Genomic DNA, 18,331 nt, shown 5'->3' with positions numbered 1-18,331 from the left:
TGAGTGCCTTTCATTTTAAGCTGCACTTATCAACAAAAGTATATTGCAGTTGAAGTTTGAGTATCAGTACAAGTTTCAGTGACATGCACGCAGTATATTATTTTCCACTTCGTAGGTCTGCCATTTGCACTTCTGCGAAATTTGTGGGAAACACAAGCAGTAGACCGGAAAACTGGGGCTATGTTAACTGCACCACTAAGCAAGCAACAACTCCAACAAAACGCAGTCCCAAACAAATTTTCTAACTGCCCTTCGTATATTTCCAAAGTAATGTCAAAAACCAGAGAATCTTCTTCTGAAAAACAGGAATGTAGTGCTGAGCACAAACTCATTAAATATGTTAATATAGGCGGGTAGCGATATCCACAGAAAATGCCATTACTGATAGTAATGTATTCTTTTTGTTTCATAAGAAAACTATTATCAAATTAAAACTGTGACTCCTTTCTCAGGCTTCAAAACCAACAGCAAACAGCTTGTAAATGAATTCTTGATTGTGTTATGGCCAATGATGATTTTGCAGTTGATGTCTGTGACGAATATTCAGCACAGGAATGGTGTAAATCTGTTGTTTGGGCAGGTGTTAATATTTTGCTTAATAAATTTTGTAAAATGGAAAATGACAAGGTGCATAGGTCATTAAACAAAAGGAAACTGAAAACTGTGGTGGAAGCACATATTTTAAACAAAGTAAAAAGAAATGTACATAATTTTCATTAGTAGTCATCCACTTTTGCTAACTTCACTAAGCAAGTTTTCCGTACTAACTACAGTACATCTAAGCTCTCCCTATACGTATTTATTTCCTCAGCTCTGATGTTACAAAACTTTCACCATTTTCAATATTGTGAGAATATACTCTGTATCTACTATGTTACTGTAATGAGTATTACTTAGAGGAGTGTAGGATGGTGAGTGAGCTGTTAGGTGCTAAGAGGAAGGACTGATAAGTGTATCTAGTAATAACTGTCTGTAGTGTTCCTCCTATTACATATTCTCAATGTGTTTTAAAAATATTACTGGCACTTGTTACTCCCATACCTGTGACTCAGGTCTTTGATGTAATATATTATCATTTTAGATACTATGCAAATGTCAAATACTTAGAGTGTGAGTGTGAGTGTGTGTGTGTGAGAGAGAGAGAGAGAGAGAGAGAGAGAGAGAGAGAGAGAGAGAGAGAGAGAGAGCAGCAGTTAATTGGTACGGGAAAAAGGGAGGGAGGTGATAAGTGTCATTAGCCATAATTGCTTCCCTTGTTCTTCCTATCATTTTTAATGTGTTTTGAAAATATTTGGTTTCTGATAGCCAAGAGGTCATTTAAGTGTTTTCTAATTTCTATTGTTCTTTGAGTGCTGCTTTCCTTAAGAATGAGGTGTGTGCTATTGCTGACACGTTTTATCCAATTCCTTTGACTCTTATCCTTGATATGAGGTGATGTGGTTTCAAATAGTGTGCAAATGTCAAATAGTGTGGGTGTGGAATTGTGTGAGTGAGTTGTTAGATGGTAAGAGGAATGGCAGATAAGTGCATCTAGTCATAATTGCTTGTCTCTCCCCCCCCCCTTCCCCCCCCCCCAATTGTTTTCACAGTGGAATATTTGGTTTCTGATATCCACCAGTTTATTTATAAAATGTCTATTTTCTATTATTTTTATTTGAGTTTTGCTTTTTGGATGGATGAAGAGTGTGCTTTTGCAGACACTTGTTATTCCCATACCTTTGAGTCTTGTCCCTCATGTGACAACAGTTTTAGTTAGTTAGTTTCATGTTCCATGGATCATTTTGCATGATAAACCGTAATGATTTGGAATGAGTCATTTTAAATTCACATTGCAAATTCATTTTTACACATGGCTACATGCTGAAGACTTTTAAAAGTATTTTACCATGCAAATGTGAAATAAGCTGTTCCATACTTGTGACCTGAGGTGTTGTCTGCTTTTCTGTGAAATACACTACTGGCCATTAAAATTGCTACACCATGAAGATGACGTGCTACAGACGCGAAATTTAACCGACAGGAAGAAGATGCTGTGATATGCAAATGATTAGCTTTTCAGAGCATTCACACAAGGTTGGCACCAATGGCGACACCTACAATGTGCTGACATGAGAAAAGTTTCCAACCGATTTCTCATACACAAACAGCAGTTGACCGGCATTGCCTGGTGAAACATTGTTGTGATGCCTCGTGTAAGGAGGAGAAATGCGTACCATCATGTTTCTGACTTTGATAAAGGTCGGATTGTATCCTATCATGATTGCGGTTTATTGTATTGCGACATTGCTGCTCGCGTTGGTCGAGATCCAACGACTGTTAGCAGAATATGGAATTGGTGGGTTCAGGAGGGTAATACAGAATGCCGTGCTGGTTCCCAATGGCCTTGTATCACTAGCAGTCAAGATTACAGGCATCTTATCTGCATGGCTGTATCGGATCGTGCAGCCACGTCTCGATCCCTGAGTCAACAGATGGGGACGTTTGCAAGACAACAACAATCTGCACGAACAGTTCGACGAGGTTTGCAGCAGCATAGACTATCAACTCAAGAGACCATGGCTGTGGTTACCCTTGACGCTGCATCACAGACAGGAGCGCCTGTGATGGTGTACTCAACGACGAACCTGGGTGCATGAATGGCAAAACATAATTTTTTCAGATGAATCCAGGTTCTGTTTACAGCATCATGGTGGTCGCATCCGTGTTTGGTGACATCACGGTGAACGCACATTGTTTACACGTCTCGGTCACCTCTTGTTCGCACTGATGGCACTTTGAACAGTGGACGTTACATTTCAGATGTGTTACGACCTGTGGCTCTACCCTTCATTTGATCCCTGCGAAAGTCTACATTTCAGCAGGATAATGCACGACCGCATGTTGCAGGTCCTGTATGGGCCTTTCTGGATACAGAAAATGTCCGACTGCTGCCCTGGGCAGCACATTCTCCAAATCTCTCACCAACAGAAAATGTTTCGTCAATGGTGGCCGAGCAACTGGCTCGTCACAATACGCCAGTCACTACTCTTGATGAACTGTGGTATCGTGTTGAAGCGGAATGGGCAATTGTACCTGTACACGCCATCCAAACTCCGTTTGACTCAATGCCAAGGGGAATCAAGACTGTTATTACAGCCAGGGAGGGTTGTTCTGGGTACTGATTTCTCAGGATCTATACACCTAAACTGTGTGAAAATGTAATCATATGTCAGTTCTAGTATAATATATTTATCCAGTGAATACCCGTTTATCATCTGCATTTCTTCTTGGTGTATCAATTTTAACGGCCAGTAGTGTATTCTGCTGGTCATATACACCACTTTTCATTTTCATATTTGAACTAGTAAATTCCTGTATTCTTAATGTTTTAATATGTACCTTCTCTTAGTTCTAGTGCCTTTTTTGTGCTGCATTGTGTGTTTTATAAATATGTTACTTACTGTGTGTACTCAACCTAATATTTAGATAGGTCTTTTTCTGCTATATAGAATACCTTATTAATTAAAAGATACAGCTATTTCATCCCTCCAACAATCTGCTGGTAGTTTTCTACGGAAAGAAGCAAACTCTTGTTTCACATTCAAGATGCAATGATAGCACCTCTACTGTTTCTAAGATGGCTCTCATTCATGTTGCTTATTATCAGCACAGCATTCTTTGCCACACTGTCATTCTGTAGAGTTTGGTGGAAGTATTTGCATGTCTTTGACCATGTGCTATGTTGATCCTGCCTTGAACATTAACTGTGGTTGGACAAGGGTTTCATGTTTGTATTTCCTTTATGTGTCATGAATTTGGATCATCTGGTTTTTCTTCCTCTATTTGCGTGAAAGCTATTTTTGTGTAGAAATCAGTTAGTGGAATGTGATCACCCATTTGAAAACTTATGGCATGTGATCTCCCATTTGAAAACTTACATCTATTATCTTCCCTATATGTCGTGCTGTGCCCCTTAGAACAATAATTGAGAACCACACTGTTAATATTTAATATGTTTTGTAGAAGAAAATCTGTTATCTAGAAGTGCAAATGTGATATAGTTTGAGTAATAATTACCATCTGTACTTACATTAACTATTAAGAGGCTTTGACATCAGTCATTATGTCTGTGAAATGCACATAGCAAATGAAAACATTCACGAGGACTGCTACTTTGTAACTCTGCACAATGTTTCCATTAAGTGTAATGCAGAATGAATGCTTTGATTGTTAGAGTAATGCTGGGCTGTTTCATGCAGTTCATAGATACTTCTGTATGTTTTGGTTGTGATCGTAGGTTTAGTGAGAGTTATCAGTAATCTTTTTTCCACTTTTATTGTTTACAATTTACTTCAAACCATATATCTGAAACATGTTATGGATGTATATTCTGATTTGCTGAATATTGTTTAGATGTGCAAGTTGCATATTCTACAATTTTGTTTGTGTCAATGTTATGAGAATAAAACTGTGTCAGCGTAAATAAAAACTTTAGTACAATTGAAGGTGTCGTATGTTATTTTACAACTGACATACCTTAGGAAAACATTGCTTTATGTCTCAGTAACGTCATTTCTTACAGTTCAACAGCTTTTAGTGCCTGGAATTGTGTTAAACGCAAACAATTTTCACGATTCTATATCTGACATAGATGAAAACAGTAAATGCTTCCACTTTGTTTCCTGACATAACAAATCAACTCGCAGTAATTTCTTTTATAGTCAAGCTTGATCATCTTAACGTCTTTTACTGTCTTATATTTATCTGTTTCTGAAATGGTGTTAGTGCAACGATTTGGCGAAAGGCAGGGTTGACACTAAGTGCCTCACCTGGGTTGTGTGACGTCATAGTTGAGTTGTGAGGCCTTGAGTTTATATGCAGTTAGTTAAATAGGGATGAGAATGAGAAACAACAGAAAGGAATTACATAAAAATGGAAATCGAGCACTAACAACTCCGAAAATGGAAATAAAGTAATTCGAAAATAAACCACAAGAGAACTGTGATGGAGAGAGCAGTAACACAGTACACAGGAAACATAAAAATACACAGTTTGAGAAAAAAAAGGGGGGGGGGGGGGGGGAGGGAGAAAAGAAAAAAAAAGTGAAGCACTCAAAATAGATAGTCAGATGTCAATGTACCTTCATACATGTACACACCATTGGTGGGTATGTAGATTATTAGAGTTGCAATTCTCTGCAACAGGTAGAACAGCCACCAGACTGCATTAGTGCTGTTACTAGGCGTGGCACGGTATACAATAGTATGGGTGTGAACAGCATCATATGTTGACTGAATACAGTGAAGAACGCACAAATGCTGTGTACTCATGTGAAACAGCATTATAAGCTCCACACATACACAGTGAGGGCAAAAAGGACTTTACAACTTTGGAATGACATAGAAATTTGTCGAGATAACTTACAGAATTAATAGCTGTGTCATTTTGTAGCAAATAACCTCATGTTTGATTCACGTAGTGCATCAGTATCCCATTCTGTCACCAGAGGAGCACCGGCATAGTGTACAGTTAAAACAGTTATTTTCATTGGTGTGGAGCATGCTTGCTGAGTGTTTTGGTTTCATGAAACGAACTCTGCAACAAATGTTTGGTACAAATTTCACACTGAGTACATTAAAGAACCTCCAAGCAGACCTAAAATTTACTCTTGACACAAGAACTTCATCAGATGGGTTGTTCACTGTGACATGTTAAATCACCAGATCACCCGCATGCTGATGACTATGTCAAACAGGTTAGGGAGTGCTTTGCTCACAGTCCACAAAAGAATGTTTGGTAAGTACTGTGAAGATGTTTACAATGGAAACCATAGAGATTCACAATGACACAACACATTAGTGATGCAGATAAGGTTGCTCATTGGGAATCCTGTGCAGAAATGTTGCATTGGATATTGGACAAGATATTCCTGAACACAATAGTCTTCAGTGATGAGTCAACATTTCATACCAGTGTCATAGTGAACACCCACCACTGCAGAATATGGGGCAGCAAAAATCCACATGCAACCATGGAACACATTTGTGACAGCCCCAAAGTTAATGCTTTTTGTGCCGTTAGCAAATTCAAAGTGTACAGCCCTTTCTTAATCACAGAGAAAACTGTCACTGGTATTGTGTATCTGGATATGTTAGAAAACTTTTTAACTCCACAGATGAATGAAGATGACCGAGATGGGATGGTTTACTTCCAGCAAGATGATGCAGCACCTCATTTCCTCACAGAAGTCCAAGGTTTCTTTGATAAGTTGGTGGACTGGCTGTGAAGAGCCAATCACATGGCCACCTCGCTCCCCAGACTTGAAACCACTGGGGTTTCATTAAAGACTGTATGTATGTTCCTCCCTACCAAACAATTTATCTGACCTAAAAAATTGAATCTACACTGCCATTACACAAGTTATGCTCGATTTGCTGCAGTGAGTGCAAGAGGATATTGATTACTGAGGGATGTTTGCCGCATCACAAACAGTAGTCACATTGAATCAAAATGACACTTGACACTAATGTAAAACTTGAGGTTGTTTGGTACAAAATCACGCATCTACCAATTCTGTAAGTTATCTCAATAAATTTCTGTAACATTTCAAAGTTAAAAAGTCTTTTTTGAGTCACCCTGTAGTTTGAAAGGCGCCTCATTGTGGATCTCCATTTGGCCAGCAATCATGCGGGGCATTTGGCTGTGACAGTGGCTCTACGTTGGATTGCATCAGAATGTGAAGATAGGCATGCTCATTGTCAAGAGCAGGACTACAGAATCAGTGTCCCATGAATAGGCTGCCACTACCACCACAATACATACAGAAGGAAGATTAACATAGATGGGACGTTATACCCTAATGTCATTAGGGATGAGGCAAAAGCTCAGACTGTTTTGCTAAGAACTGGGAAGATAATCCGACATGTCAATTCAAAAGAAACATCCAAGCATTTTCCTGGAGTGATTTAGGGCATTCACAGAAAACGTAAATCTAGATGGCCTGAGGCGAATTTGAACTGTCGTCCTTCCGAATGTGAGTAATTTGCCCTACACAAATGGCTACACTTAGACTGGTGCCGTGACCAAGAAGCATGAATGGCATCTCACTGTGTTCAATGATGATTCATGATATCCCATTACACTAGATGGTCATTGTAGGCGAGTATGGCAGTGAACTGGGGAGAGGTCCTATTCTTCCAATGTTTCAGAGAGTCACAGCTACATTACTCTTGGCATCATGGTATGGGGAGACATCGGGTATGATTTCAGGTTATGGCTGGTAGTGACTGAGGGAGCTCTGCTGGCACAAAGGTATGTCACGGACATCCTGAGTCCTCATATGCTACCTCTCACACAACAATATTGTGCTACAATTTTTCAACAGGACATTACTAATCCATACATGGAATGCATCTCTACAAACTGCCTGCATGATGTTATGGTTCTCCAGTAGTGAGCAAGATGCCCAGATCTGTCACTAATGGAACATGTGTGGAACTAACTCAGGCATCAACTATGTCCTAATGCCAGTATCTGCAATATCGAGGTCCAGTTACTATTATAGTACACTAGCTTGCCTCCAGGAGAGGCTATAATGGCTTTATAATGCCCTTCACAACTTTATCAGGGCATGCATCCATGTCGGCAGGAATGCAAGGTCACAATAATAGGTGGGCTCATACTGTCAAATTATTCTTAAAGTTAACTCAATACTGTAATCACTGAAATAACAATACATACACTCTCAACCAGTTAAGGTTCATTTCATTTCCTCTTTCTCTTCTGGGTGCTTCACTTTTTTCATCAGGCAGTGTATGTGATTGCACAAGTGTTGCATAAAATTAAACTTAAACTGGTTTACACTTCCTAACTACAATACACACACAAGGATCTCTCTCTCTCTCTCTCTCTCTCTCTCTCTCTCTCTCTCTCTCCCCCGCCTCCCTTTTACATTTAAATATATTCTTCTGTATGAAATTTTCTGACATGACTTTACATCACAGAGCATACTTTCACCAGACGAGTTCAATGGAGGGGGCAGTGGTTACCTAAAAAATGCAGCTGGCACTGTTTACCTACGAGCTTGTGTGTGTTTCACATCATTGTTTTAGTGTAACACTGTCTATAAACTCACTCTAATCTTAAAATACTATATCTTGTATTTAACAGCACTACCCCATCTAATTCTGTGTAGGACTAGGGCAAACGATGGCCATGATCCAGCAAGTGCTTAAATGTGAAACCCTATCAAAGCCACTGTTTTTAGCTGGGCAACTTGTGATGCCCGCCTGCTTTATTATCTCACTGATGGTCCTCAATGTTGATGTACTGCCGGCTGAAAGATGGGTGGGGGAGGGGGCGGGGGTGGGGGTGGGAGAGGGAGTTCAACACTGACTACTGTAAATGATGTACTACACGGCTGCACAGTTGAGTTTCATAGTTCTTTACTTTCACTTTTCACCTTTTATGAAAATGCAGATTATACTCATGTATGTTAATGATAATGATAATAAGTCAAAATGAAAAAAAATGAATTTAAGGAGGCATATGGAAAAACAAAACAGGAAGTAACAAGATCCAAGCTTGCTTCGTCACAAACTGAAGACAGTCCTCAAAGGAAACCACCATGAGAGCACAGTCGAGGCCAAAGCAGCTTTGATGCACTGCTTGAAGGATACTGCAACAGCACAGCAGAAACGCGTGAGCCACGCTTGCCGCCCATCACTTGCTTTGCATGCATGGCGGGCACATGCAGCTGGCAGTTTTCACATTCAGTATCATGCAGTGCGGACTCACTGAGTGGCCCTGCTACGCAGCTAAGAAAATGTGGACTCCATACAACTTCGTCACAATGTAGCAGCACTAATCGGCCTAGCAAGTGTTGGAATGCCTTTAGGATTAGAATTTTTCCCTTAGCTGTACAGCAATTCTTTTATTGAAACGACAAGGAATGAGTCACCTTACAGGATATGTACACGATTAGTTTTAACACGGATGAACATCCAATTCTCCAGTCCTAATCATGCAACCAAACTTCAAAGCTAGGTTCTTTTTTACAGGTTACCACTTTCCAGAAAAAAATCATCTGTGTAATAGAAGAAGTTGTCAAGGAGAGATTTTATGCTGCTTTGTAAATGATTAAAGATTTTTGTTGATGCATATTGAAACCCTTTCTGACCCAGTGACAACTTTAATTTTGGGTAATAAAAGCCATATTTTCTTCTAATGCTGTAGGAATGCTATCCTTCTCATATTGTGGTGGATTATTTATAAAAAAATTTTAGCAGTGAAGTCATGTTTTGTGAAGGAGCTGTTAAAACGTCTAACTTCTTGAAGAGGTATCTACATGATGACTGCGGGTGAACATCATATATTACTCTTATTGGGTGGAAATATGCAAAACATGTTACAAGACTGATTAGTTTGTTTCCAAGACTAGGAATTATATGAAGAGCAAGGGTGGGTGAACATAATGGTTTGAGCAGCTCAGTAGTATGATTCTTCCAGTTCAAGTTCCCATAATATGTACATCCAAAAATTTGGAGCATTCTATCCTATTTGTCAACTCCTGTTCATGCACTACATCAACTGTCGATACCTCTATTTGTTGTACAGAACCGAATATACTGTGTTTTCTCAAAGTTCAGGGGGCATTCACAGAAACCCACTTAATAATTCTTTTAAAAATATTGTTAACGATTTCCTCTATTGTTTTCTCCTTAATGTGATTTATTATAACATTAGTATCATCTGCAACAAGTACCAGTTGTGCTTGATGAATGTTAAGTGGAAGGTAGCTTGTTCAGTAGGACAGGTTTGTTTCACAGCAGTATAGATGAACAAGTACTCATAAGTCTTAAATAATGCATTTTACAGGCCATGTTTACCAGATTTTTTTAATTTTTATTTTTGCTTCACTGAACTCTGTGGGATGCCCTTCATGATTCTTCCTGTCACTAAAATTTTCTCTCCTCTCAACACTGTTTGAATTATTCAGCATAACTTTTTGCATTCTGCTTCTTAAGTTTGATTCAAACCAGTTTTTTGTAAAGCCATTGATTCCATAATACTTAAGCTTTTGTAAGAGAGTAACATGACCTACACAATCAGATGGTTTGGAAAGATTACAAAAATACTAGCTGATGATATTTTATTATTTAAGGCTTCCAATATCTGGTGAGTGAATTATAAACAGCATTCTCAGTTGAGTAACCCTTCTGGATCCACACTGTGATATGCTACGAAAATCATTTCCTCTTAAATGTGTGACTACCCTTGAGTACATTACTTTTTCAAATATTTTGGAAAAAAAAAACATTAAAGAGGAAACTGGACAATAACTATTGAAGACTTTGTCATTTTTCTTATAAACAGGTCTATCAATTGCATGTCTTAATATGTCTTGAAAAATTCCCTGTGCCAGTGTCTTCAGAATCAATGCCACATGAGCTTTTTTCCCTCCTTAATCGCAGTAATAGATGTTAGTGATAATTCTAGTTGTTTAAAACTTTTGTGGAACGGTATTTTTAACATATTGTCCTCCTTTTCCAAACGAACAATTTAATCTTATTTTTGCTACTACACTTAGAAAGTGATTGTTAAAGATACTCATAACTTGTCAATTATCAGTCACAACATTGTCATTTAATTTGTAATGGTATCTTGTGCACACTGACAGGGTGTATAAGTGGACAAGGGAAAAAAAATCCCGGATTTTTCCCGGATTTCACAGTTAAAAATACACTTTCTCTCGGTGAAAATTCACTTTTTCCGTGTTAAGTGACAGTACACTCTTCTTCGGCACTGTAAAACTCATCAATTCTTTGAATGTTTATGTTTTTATATACAGACGTTTTGAAAGACCTTTGATGTGCAGCGACATTTACGCTGGAAAGGAGATAAGGATCTTTATTGTCTATAATATATCATACAGTCACCATTAATCTTTATTTTACAATTGCCATTCCCAACTTTGGCCCATATAAACAAGTACTCATCAGCGTTTAATTTCTTCTTCTTCCTAGTACTCAAAACAAATGACATGCTTGGAACTAGAGTACCATAAGGCACTTTAGCCAACAGTCCTGCAGTCTCAGAAATACTCCATGTCTTCCAAGTGAGAATATTAGCATCAGGAAAAGCTTCAAGGCCACCATAATCTGCTTATCTCCTTTCCTTCTGTATTACGAAGGTATAAATTTGAATTCCACCTAACACCGCATGTAACTTTCCGAAGCACTGAAATTGAGATTGCGACGTGCTTTTGTAAGTCAGTCATAGCTCACTGTCACGTGATCTCGCCAGCTGATGACAGCACAGACACGTAATGTAGTAAGCCAATAGAAAGATAACTCTTAAGTAGTGCGAACACACTAATATGAAAAGTTAATGGTTTAAATTAATATATATAGCATTCACATATAACATTGGTCTCTAAGATTAATAAGCTGGAAGAGAAGCTAAGCTTTCACATATGATGTTGGTCTTTTTTGTGCGTGTTGCACTTTAAGATACATCACATGAACGTGAAAGTAAAATTTTTAATAACGACGTAAATGTTTGATCTTCTGGGCTCTAAATTCTTCTAAATGGTCGTCCTCAAGGAGCTGATTTTTAAATTAGAGTCAAAAGTTTTGTGATTTAAGTAATTCATCATACATTCTCACACATAGTTCATCTTGTGTTAAAAGGAAATTTGGTTTGAATGTAACGCTTTTCAAATCACCATTCGCAATATTTTCCTGCAATCTGTTAGAAATAGGTTCGTTTCAGCAGTTGGAAGAGAGTACCAGATAATAGGCGTCACCGCGCTTACACAGCTATGATGACGCAGGAAGCCCATATGTTAGTACGTGTAAAACATTAAAAGATCTTACATTATGTCATAAAAGAAACAAGACATCAGAGGATACTTCAAGAGCATCGGAATTTCGTGAACCATGCTAAAATGCATAATTTGGCTTAAAATGCACATTCATATGTCCAGATTTGTATGTAAATTTTCTTGGAGTACCAATACTGTATTATCCCATGTTTGGTTCTTTATTACGGCATAATGCCATATGTGCACTTGAAATGCAGCGAACAGTTGAAACTAGCCAATAGTGTGAAATTAAACACTTAGTTTCAAATAAAAAAACATATTTTAGCCTTCCGTAATTATGCAAACGTATTTTAATTCATTTGATAACTCCCGGCCACAAAAATCCGTTTGTTATCATTTAACGTGAGAGCAATAAAATAAGAGGAAACAACAAAATCACTGAATGTAAACACAGGTCACGTGGAGACGATCCATCTCCCCACCACAACCCAGACTGTTCTGGGCATCAGTGCGAGATTTACTATATTTCCGAACTGGGCAATATTAAGTAGTGGTGCCCAGCCATACTTCTGTAACCAGAAGCAAAAGAAGGTACTACTTATACGCGACTCAACTGTGGATACGCAAGAGCCTGCCAACCACTGCTCAAACAAATCTAATTTAAACAGTTGTCATATCACGGTCATCGGATGCAATTTGTTGTTAGTAAGCATTGCATAGTCTTCCTAAAGCCTTTGGCCGGCTGCAGTGGCCGAGCTGTTCTAGGCACTTCAGTCGGGAGCCGCGCGACTGCTACGGTCACAGGTTCGACTCCTGCCTCGGGCATGGATGTGTGTGATGTCCTTAGGTTAGTTAGGTTTAAGTAGTTCTAAGTTCTAGGGGACTGATGACCTCAGTAGTTAAGTCCCATAGAGCTCAGAGGCCACCCTATAGGCTTTGACACACTTTGCTGTTGGCAGATGCACTGTGTTTTGTTGTTCTACATGGCGCATTTCCTTTGCAACTTAAGTTTTATTTTCGTTTTTTTTTCCACTCGTTCATGGTTTGTTGCTGCAGTGTTGTTCTACAATAGCGGGATACAGTAATATCCTTTGTTAGAGTATTGGTTCTTACCAGTCAAAATCACAAAAATTTAGCTGAAAACTAAAACAATGAAAAATTCCCGGGTTTTTCCCAGATCTCCCGGTTGTTCCGGGTCATATACACCCTGAATGACTAGTTGTCCTGTCTCCTGTTTCACAATATCCCATATAGTTTTAATCTCATTAATGGCATTATTAATTTCTGTCAGGATGTGCATAATTCAGGACATTTTAATGACTTCCACTAAAATATTACACTATTTTTGTGGCAAGCAAATAACATCAAAAGTTCTGGCCCTTAAATTTCTTTTTCCTCTTATACGAGATTTTAATATCTTAATTATTCATAATTATTCATAACTTATTTCTTTTATTGGGCTTTCTGGATAACTTTTTAGGAAAGATACTTTCAAATACTAACCAAAATTTACTACAGAAAACGCTGAATTTCACATGTGCATCTCTTTCTGTATGCATCTCACCCCATACCACCACTAGTAATTTATTCTTAAAACACTGTATACTGGTCTCATTAAAGCCTCATCACTGCTTTGTAGTAACATGACTCGGAGTTTTAAGGTGCTAGATTCTTTATTCCAATTAACTGTGCATCATGATCAGATAGTCCATTAACAATTAGGCAGACATTAATTGTTTCAACCTGAGCACTGTCTATAAAAATGTTATCAACCAAGATCTTGCTATCTTGCAGCAAAACATAGAAAATTCACTACTGAAATTGAAACAGCCAAATAATGATTCAAGTTCATTTTTCCTGTCAGAATCTTTTAACAACCCTATTAAGGCAACAACATTCTGAGAAGTAAGGCAGAACATTTATTACTTCTCTACACCTCTTATACATCTTATCTTTCACCCCTAAAGAAGGAACAGTCAATTCCAAGAAACAGAGATTCTTGTGCTGCTCATCCTTCTTTATACAGATAAATATGGACTTATTGTTGCTTCTGTTTTTAGATTCTTTGTTGGGCCAAAGTTCATTTCTTGTCTCATTTGCTTTTCAACAAAAATAAACCCTTACCTTGAGGGTGTACTTGCGACGTTCTTCAGCCATTTTCTTTGCTTCTTGTTGTGCTAATTTCTTCTTTTGTTCTTCTCGCTCTTTCTCCAATACAGTCACTCTATCTTTCTTACGTACAAAGACTGGTTTTAGTCTTGGTCCAACTTCTTCTTCTGAGTCTGGACAAAATTAACAACTGAGTTATTAAAAAGTAAAACAAGAAGTGTAAGAAATTAAACAGTCTGCAAACAAAATTCTAATATTAATGATTTAGGGATGAAGAATAAAATAATTAGTACATAATGCTGTACAGCATCACCAGTTTCCCTCTTGAAGCACAGGGTTGTCACTGATAATTACTAACAGGCGCATATTAAGAATGTAACAGTTCGTGTCCTTAACAGTGAGATGTAAATATAGAACAGGAGAGACAAAGGACTTCAGACAGCAAAATATACAATGGACTAAAAAGCTGTTACACATAAACTACAGAAATTTTTCAAGTATGTAAGGTCCTATGTCAAGTTTAGACCACATTTCAGTTAAGTGAACTTGATCACGTAATTTAAAGAAACTACTAATGTAATGAAGCAATGCCAAATATAACAGCTATTCACATCATAAACTGTGTACATTATAAATCTATGTTCAAGAGATACAAAAATCTGCGGCAGTAGAGAAGGCATAATCAGTACACATCAGTTAAAAGATGTACTTACTACATGCTTGCACACTGCAACCCATTAGGGACTTCTGGGTAATATCAAGTCAAACTATACTATGCCTTTTGCATTTTATGACACACTTATTTTAACATCCAAACTGGAAAGCAACGCATCCTAACTGATGAAACATTACAGCAACAAATGCAATAAAGAAAATGAAGGAGGGTACGTAAAGGAAAAGTAAGACTTTCAATTTTTATGTTTACTAACTCACCTTAGATGAAATGCTCACGCCGGTCTGAACTCACATCATGTAAGAATTAAAAAGTCGAACAGACCTAATCAATGGGCTCATCCATCCAAAATTTTTCTTAATCTGACACTGAGGTCACAATCTGCTTTGTCCATATGAGCTCTTGAAAACAATTATGATCTTATCCCTAAGGTAACGCTAAATGTTGTTGCTGTTGTGGTCTTCATTCCAAAGACTGATTTGATGCAGCTCTCCATTCTAGTCCATCTTGTGCAAATCTCATCATCTTTGCATAACTACTGCATCTTACATCCAATTGAAACTGCTTACTAGTCAAGCCTTGGTCTCCAAGTAGAATTTTTACCTCCCACACTTCTCTCCATTACCCAGCTCACAATTCCTTGATATCTCAGGCTATGTTTGTTCAATCTATCAATCAATCAATCAATCAATCCTTTATCTTAGTGTGGTTGTGCCATAAATTTTTGTTCTCTCCAATTCGATTCATCACCTCTTCATTGCTTATCTGATCATCTTTGATAGCATCATATTTCAAAAGCTTCTATACTCCTCTTCACTGAATTGTTTATCATGCAAATTTCACTTCCTTGTCTGGAATATACTCCAGACAAATGCATTCACAAAATACTTAAATTTATATTTCATGTTTAAAATTTCCTTTTTCAGAATTTTTTCTCCCTTGCTATTTATCGGTCTGCATTTTTATCCTCTCCAATTCTGCCAGAGTCGGTTATTTCACTACCCAAATAGCTAAACTCATGTACTACCTTTAGTGTCCATTTTCTTAACCGAATTCCCTCAGCATAGCCTAATTTGATTCAACCACATGTCATTAACCTTGATTTACTTTTGCTGCTTATCATCTTATACTAATGTTTAACAATATTATCAAATGTGTTCAAATGACATTCTGTTTTTTGCTGTCTCTAACAGAATTGGTACGTCACCAGCAAACCACAACTTTTTATGTCTTGTCCCTGAACTTTAATTCCCTATACAAACTTCTCTTTTGATTTCCTATGCTGCTTCCTTAATGTACAGACTGAATAACATCAGGTATAGGTTACAATCCTGCTTCACTGGCTTCTTGATTAATGCTTCCATTTCATGTCCAACTTTTATAACTGCAGTCTGCTCTGTGTACAAGTTGTAGACAACCGTTCACTCCCTTTATTCCTGTTACCTGCAGAATTGCAATAAGCATATTTCAGTCAGCACCGTAAAAAAGCTTTCTCAAAATCTACAAATGCTGTAAATTTAGGTTTGGCTTTCTTTAGTCTATCTTCTAAAATAAGTTGTGGAATCAGAATTCCTTCGCCTATTTCTACATTTTTCCAGAACTCAAACACATATTCTCTGATGTTGGTTTTGCCAGTCTTTCCATTTTTTCGTAAGTAATTCATGTAAGTATTCTGCAATCGGGCTTATTAAACTGAGGATTCAGTAATATTCACACCTGGTCGCATCTACCTTCTTAGGAACTGGAATTGTTACAGTCCTCTTGAATATATGTGAGTACTTCACCTGCCTTATATACCAGAGCGGAATACTTTTGTCATGGCTGGCCCATTCAGGTGTCACAAAAAATAGTGGGAATGTCAAATACTCCAGGCATGGTTTCAGACTATGGTTTTCAGTGGTCTGTCAAATTCTTCTTACAGTGTCACAATTCCAATCTCTTGTTCATTCACTCCCTCTTCTCTTTCTGTAACACTATGTTCAAGTTCGTTTCCTTTGTACGGTCTCCCCCCCCCCCCCCCCTAAACATTGGACCTACCTTCCCTTGTTTGCTTGGTACTGGGTTGCATTCTGAGCTTTTGATATTCATACAGCTTCATATTTTTTCTCCAAATGTGTTATTTAATTTTGCTATAAACGGTATCTATGTTTCCCATAATTATTCATGCTTCTACAGCTTTTGTGGTTTTCCTCTAACTATTATCGATTCACTAGTTTGTGTTTTCTGTCAACCTTATTTTTTAAATGTTTGTATTCCCTTTTGCCTGCATCATCTGCTGCAGTTTCATATTCTATCCTTTTGCCAATTAGATTCAATGTTTCAAGTGTTATCTAAAGATTTCAACTAGGTTATTTTACTCATTTGAACTTCTGCTCCCTTCACTATTTCATCTCTTAAGCCTACCTACTCGCCTTCAATTGTATTCCTATTCCCTGCATCTGTAACTCACTGCATAATAACTCTTTTGAAACACTCATTAACCATTGGTTCTTTCAACTTATCCAGGTCCCATATCCTTAATTTTCAACTTTTCTGCAATTTATTCACTTCCAAACTGTAGTTCATAACAAATAGTTATGCTCAAAGTCCACATTGTTCCTAGAAAGGCTTTTAAGCATTTCTACTACCATTATTAAAACTATCTAAAATCTTCTGGTGTCTCATGTCTCTTTCCTGTATACAGCCTTCCCTCATGATTAGGAAACAAAGTGTTAGCAATGATCAAATTGTGCTCTGTGTAAAATTTTACTAGGTGACACTTCCTCTTTCAATCCTTTCCCCCAGTCCATCTTCTCCTACTATTTTTCCTTCTCTTCCTTTTCCTAATATCAAATTCCAGTCCCCCATCACAATTAAATTTTGATCTTTCCTAATGATCTGAACACATTAATATATTCTTTCATCTCTTCATCATCTACAGAGGTATTATGCATATAAATTTGTACTGAAGTGTTAGAAGTTGGCTTTGTGTACATTCTGGCTACAATGACATGTGAAAGATAGGTAAGCTAAAAGGATAGTGATGTGTCTGCTCCCCCCCCCCCCCTTCCCACCACCACCACTGGCCTAGCCAGGGATTTCCGCTATCATTGTCATGTTCTGAGTATGGTTTGTTATTGATAGTACACATTGTAATAATAACTTCTGTAGCACCATTCTGTGCTTTTAACTCAACACATGAGGAATGGCTCAAGTACTGAGCACAGCTAGATGCACACATCATGGCGCACCACATTATTTTCTTCGAACAGTCAGTGTGTCAGTGCACAGGCTTACCTGAAAACTTTTCCCCAACAACCACCCCAAAAGTGTTCCTTATGAAGAATTAATTTCTGTGCCAGACAAACAATTTAATGGAACAGATTAATGTGGCAGCTGTGCGTTAAAAATTCTTTCATTTGCAGAGGCAGCTTAATCAGACTACATTACTCACACTAAGTCAGATGAGCATGTGCATGTGCGAGCAGATTCCTAAGTATCCTGAGCCTAGTTTGCAACAAGTTTTTAAATTAGTGGAGCATCAGGATTTGTAAGACAGTGCAGAAGTTGACTTTTGATTCCATCCCTATCTGTGCCGTGCAGAGTAGTGGTAAACAGGTTGTGCCTGTAGTCTGTGCACTGCGGCACACAAAGTCTCAGCCACGGCAGTGATACATCTACATATATACATCACATTCACCCCCCCCCCCCCCCCCCCCCCAATCCACTCGCGGATCGCATGAGGGAAAAACAACTGTCTGAACGCC

General features: G+C 38.0%; 1 protein-coding gene across 1 annotated transcript in view; it reads right to left on the bottom strand.

Annotated features, from left to right (window-relative positions):
• LOC126298448 (microfibrillar-associated protein 1) overlaps window positions 1-18,331 on the bottom strand; it is a 72,905-nt gene that overhangs the window by 18,157 nt on the left and 36,417 nt on the right. The window contains exon 5 of the mRNA XM_049989778.1: window positions 13,928-14,085. Coding sequence (XP_049845735.1) covers window positions 13,928-14,085 — 158 coding nt within the window. The remainder of the gene's footprint in view (window positions 1-13,927; window positions 14,086-18,331) is intronic.

Source organism: Schistocerca gregaria, chromosome X, assembly GCF_023897955.1.
Source record: "Schistocerca gregaria isolate iqSchGreg1 chromosome X, iqSchGreg1.2, whole genome shotgun sequence".
Classification (NCBI taxonomy): domain Eukaryota; kingdom Metazoa; phylum Arthropoda; class Insecta; order Orthoptera; family Acrididae; genus Schistocerca; species Schistocerca gregaria.
The sequence above is the reverse complement of the archived record's forward strand: the minus strand, read 5'-3'. Positions and strand labels throughout refer to the sequence as shown.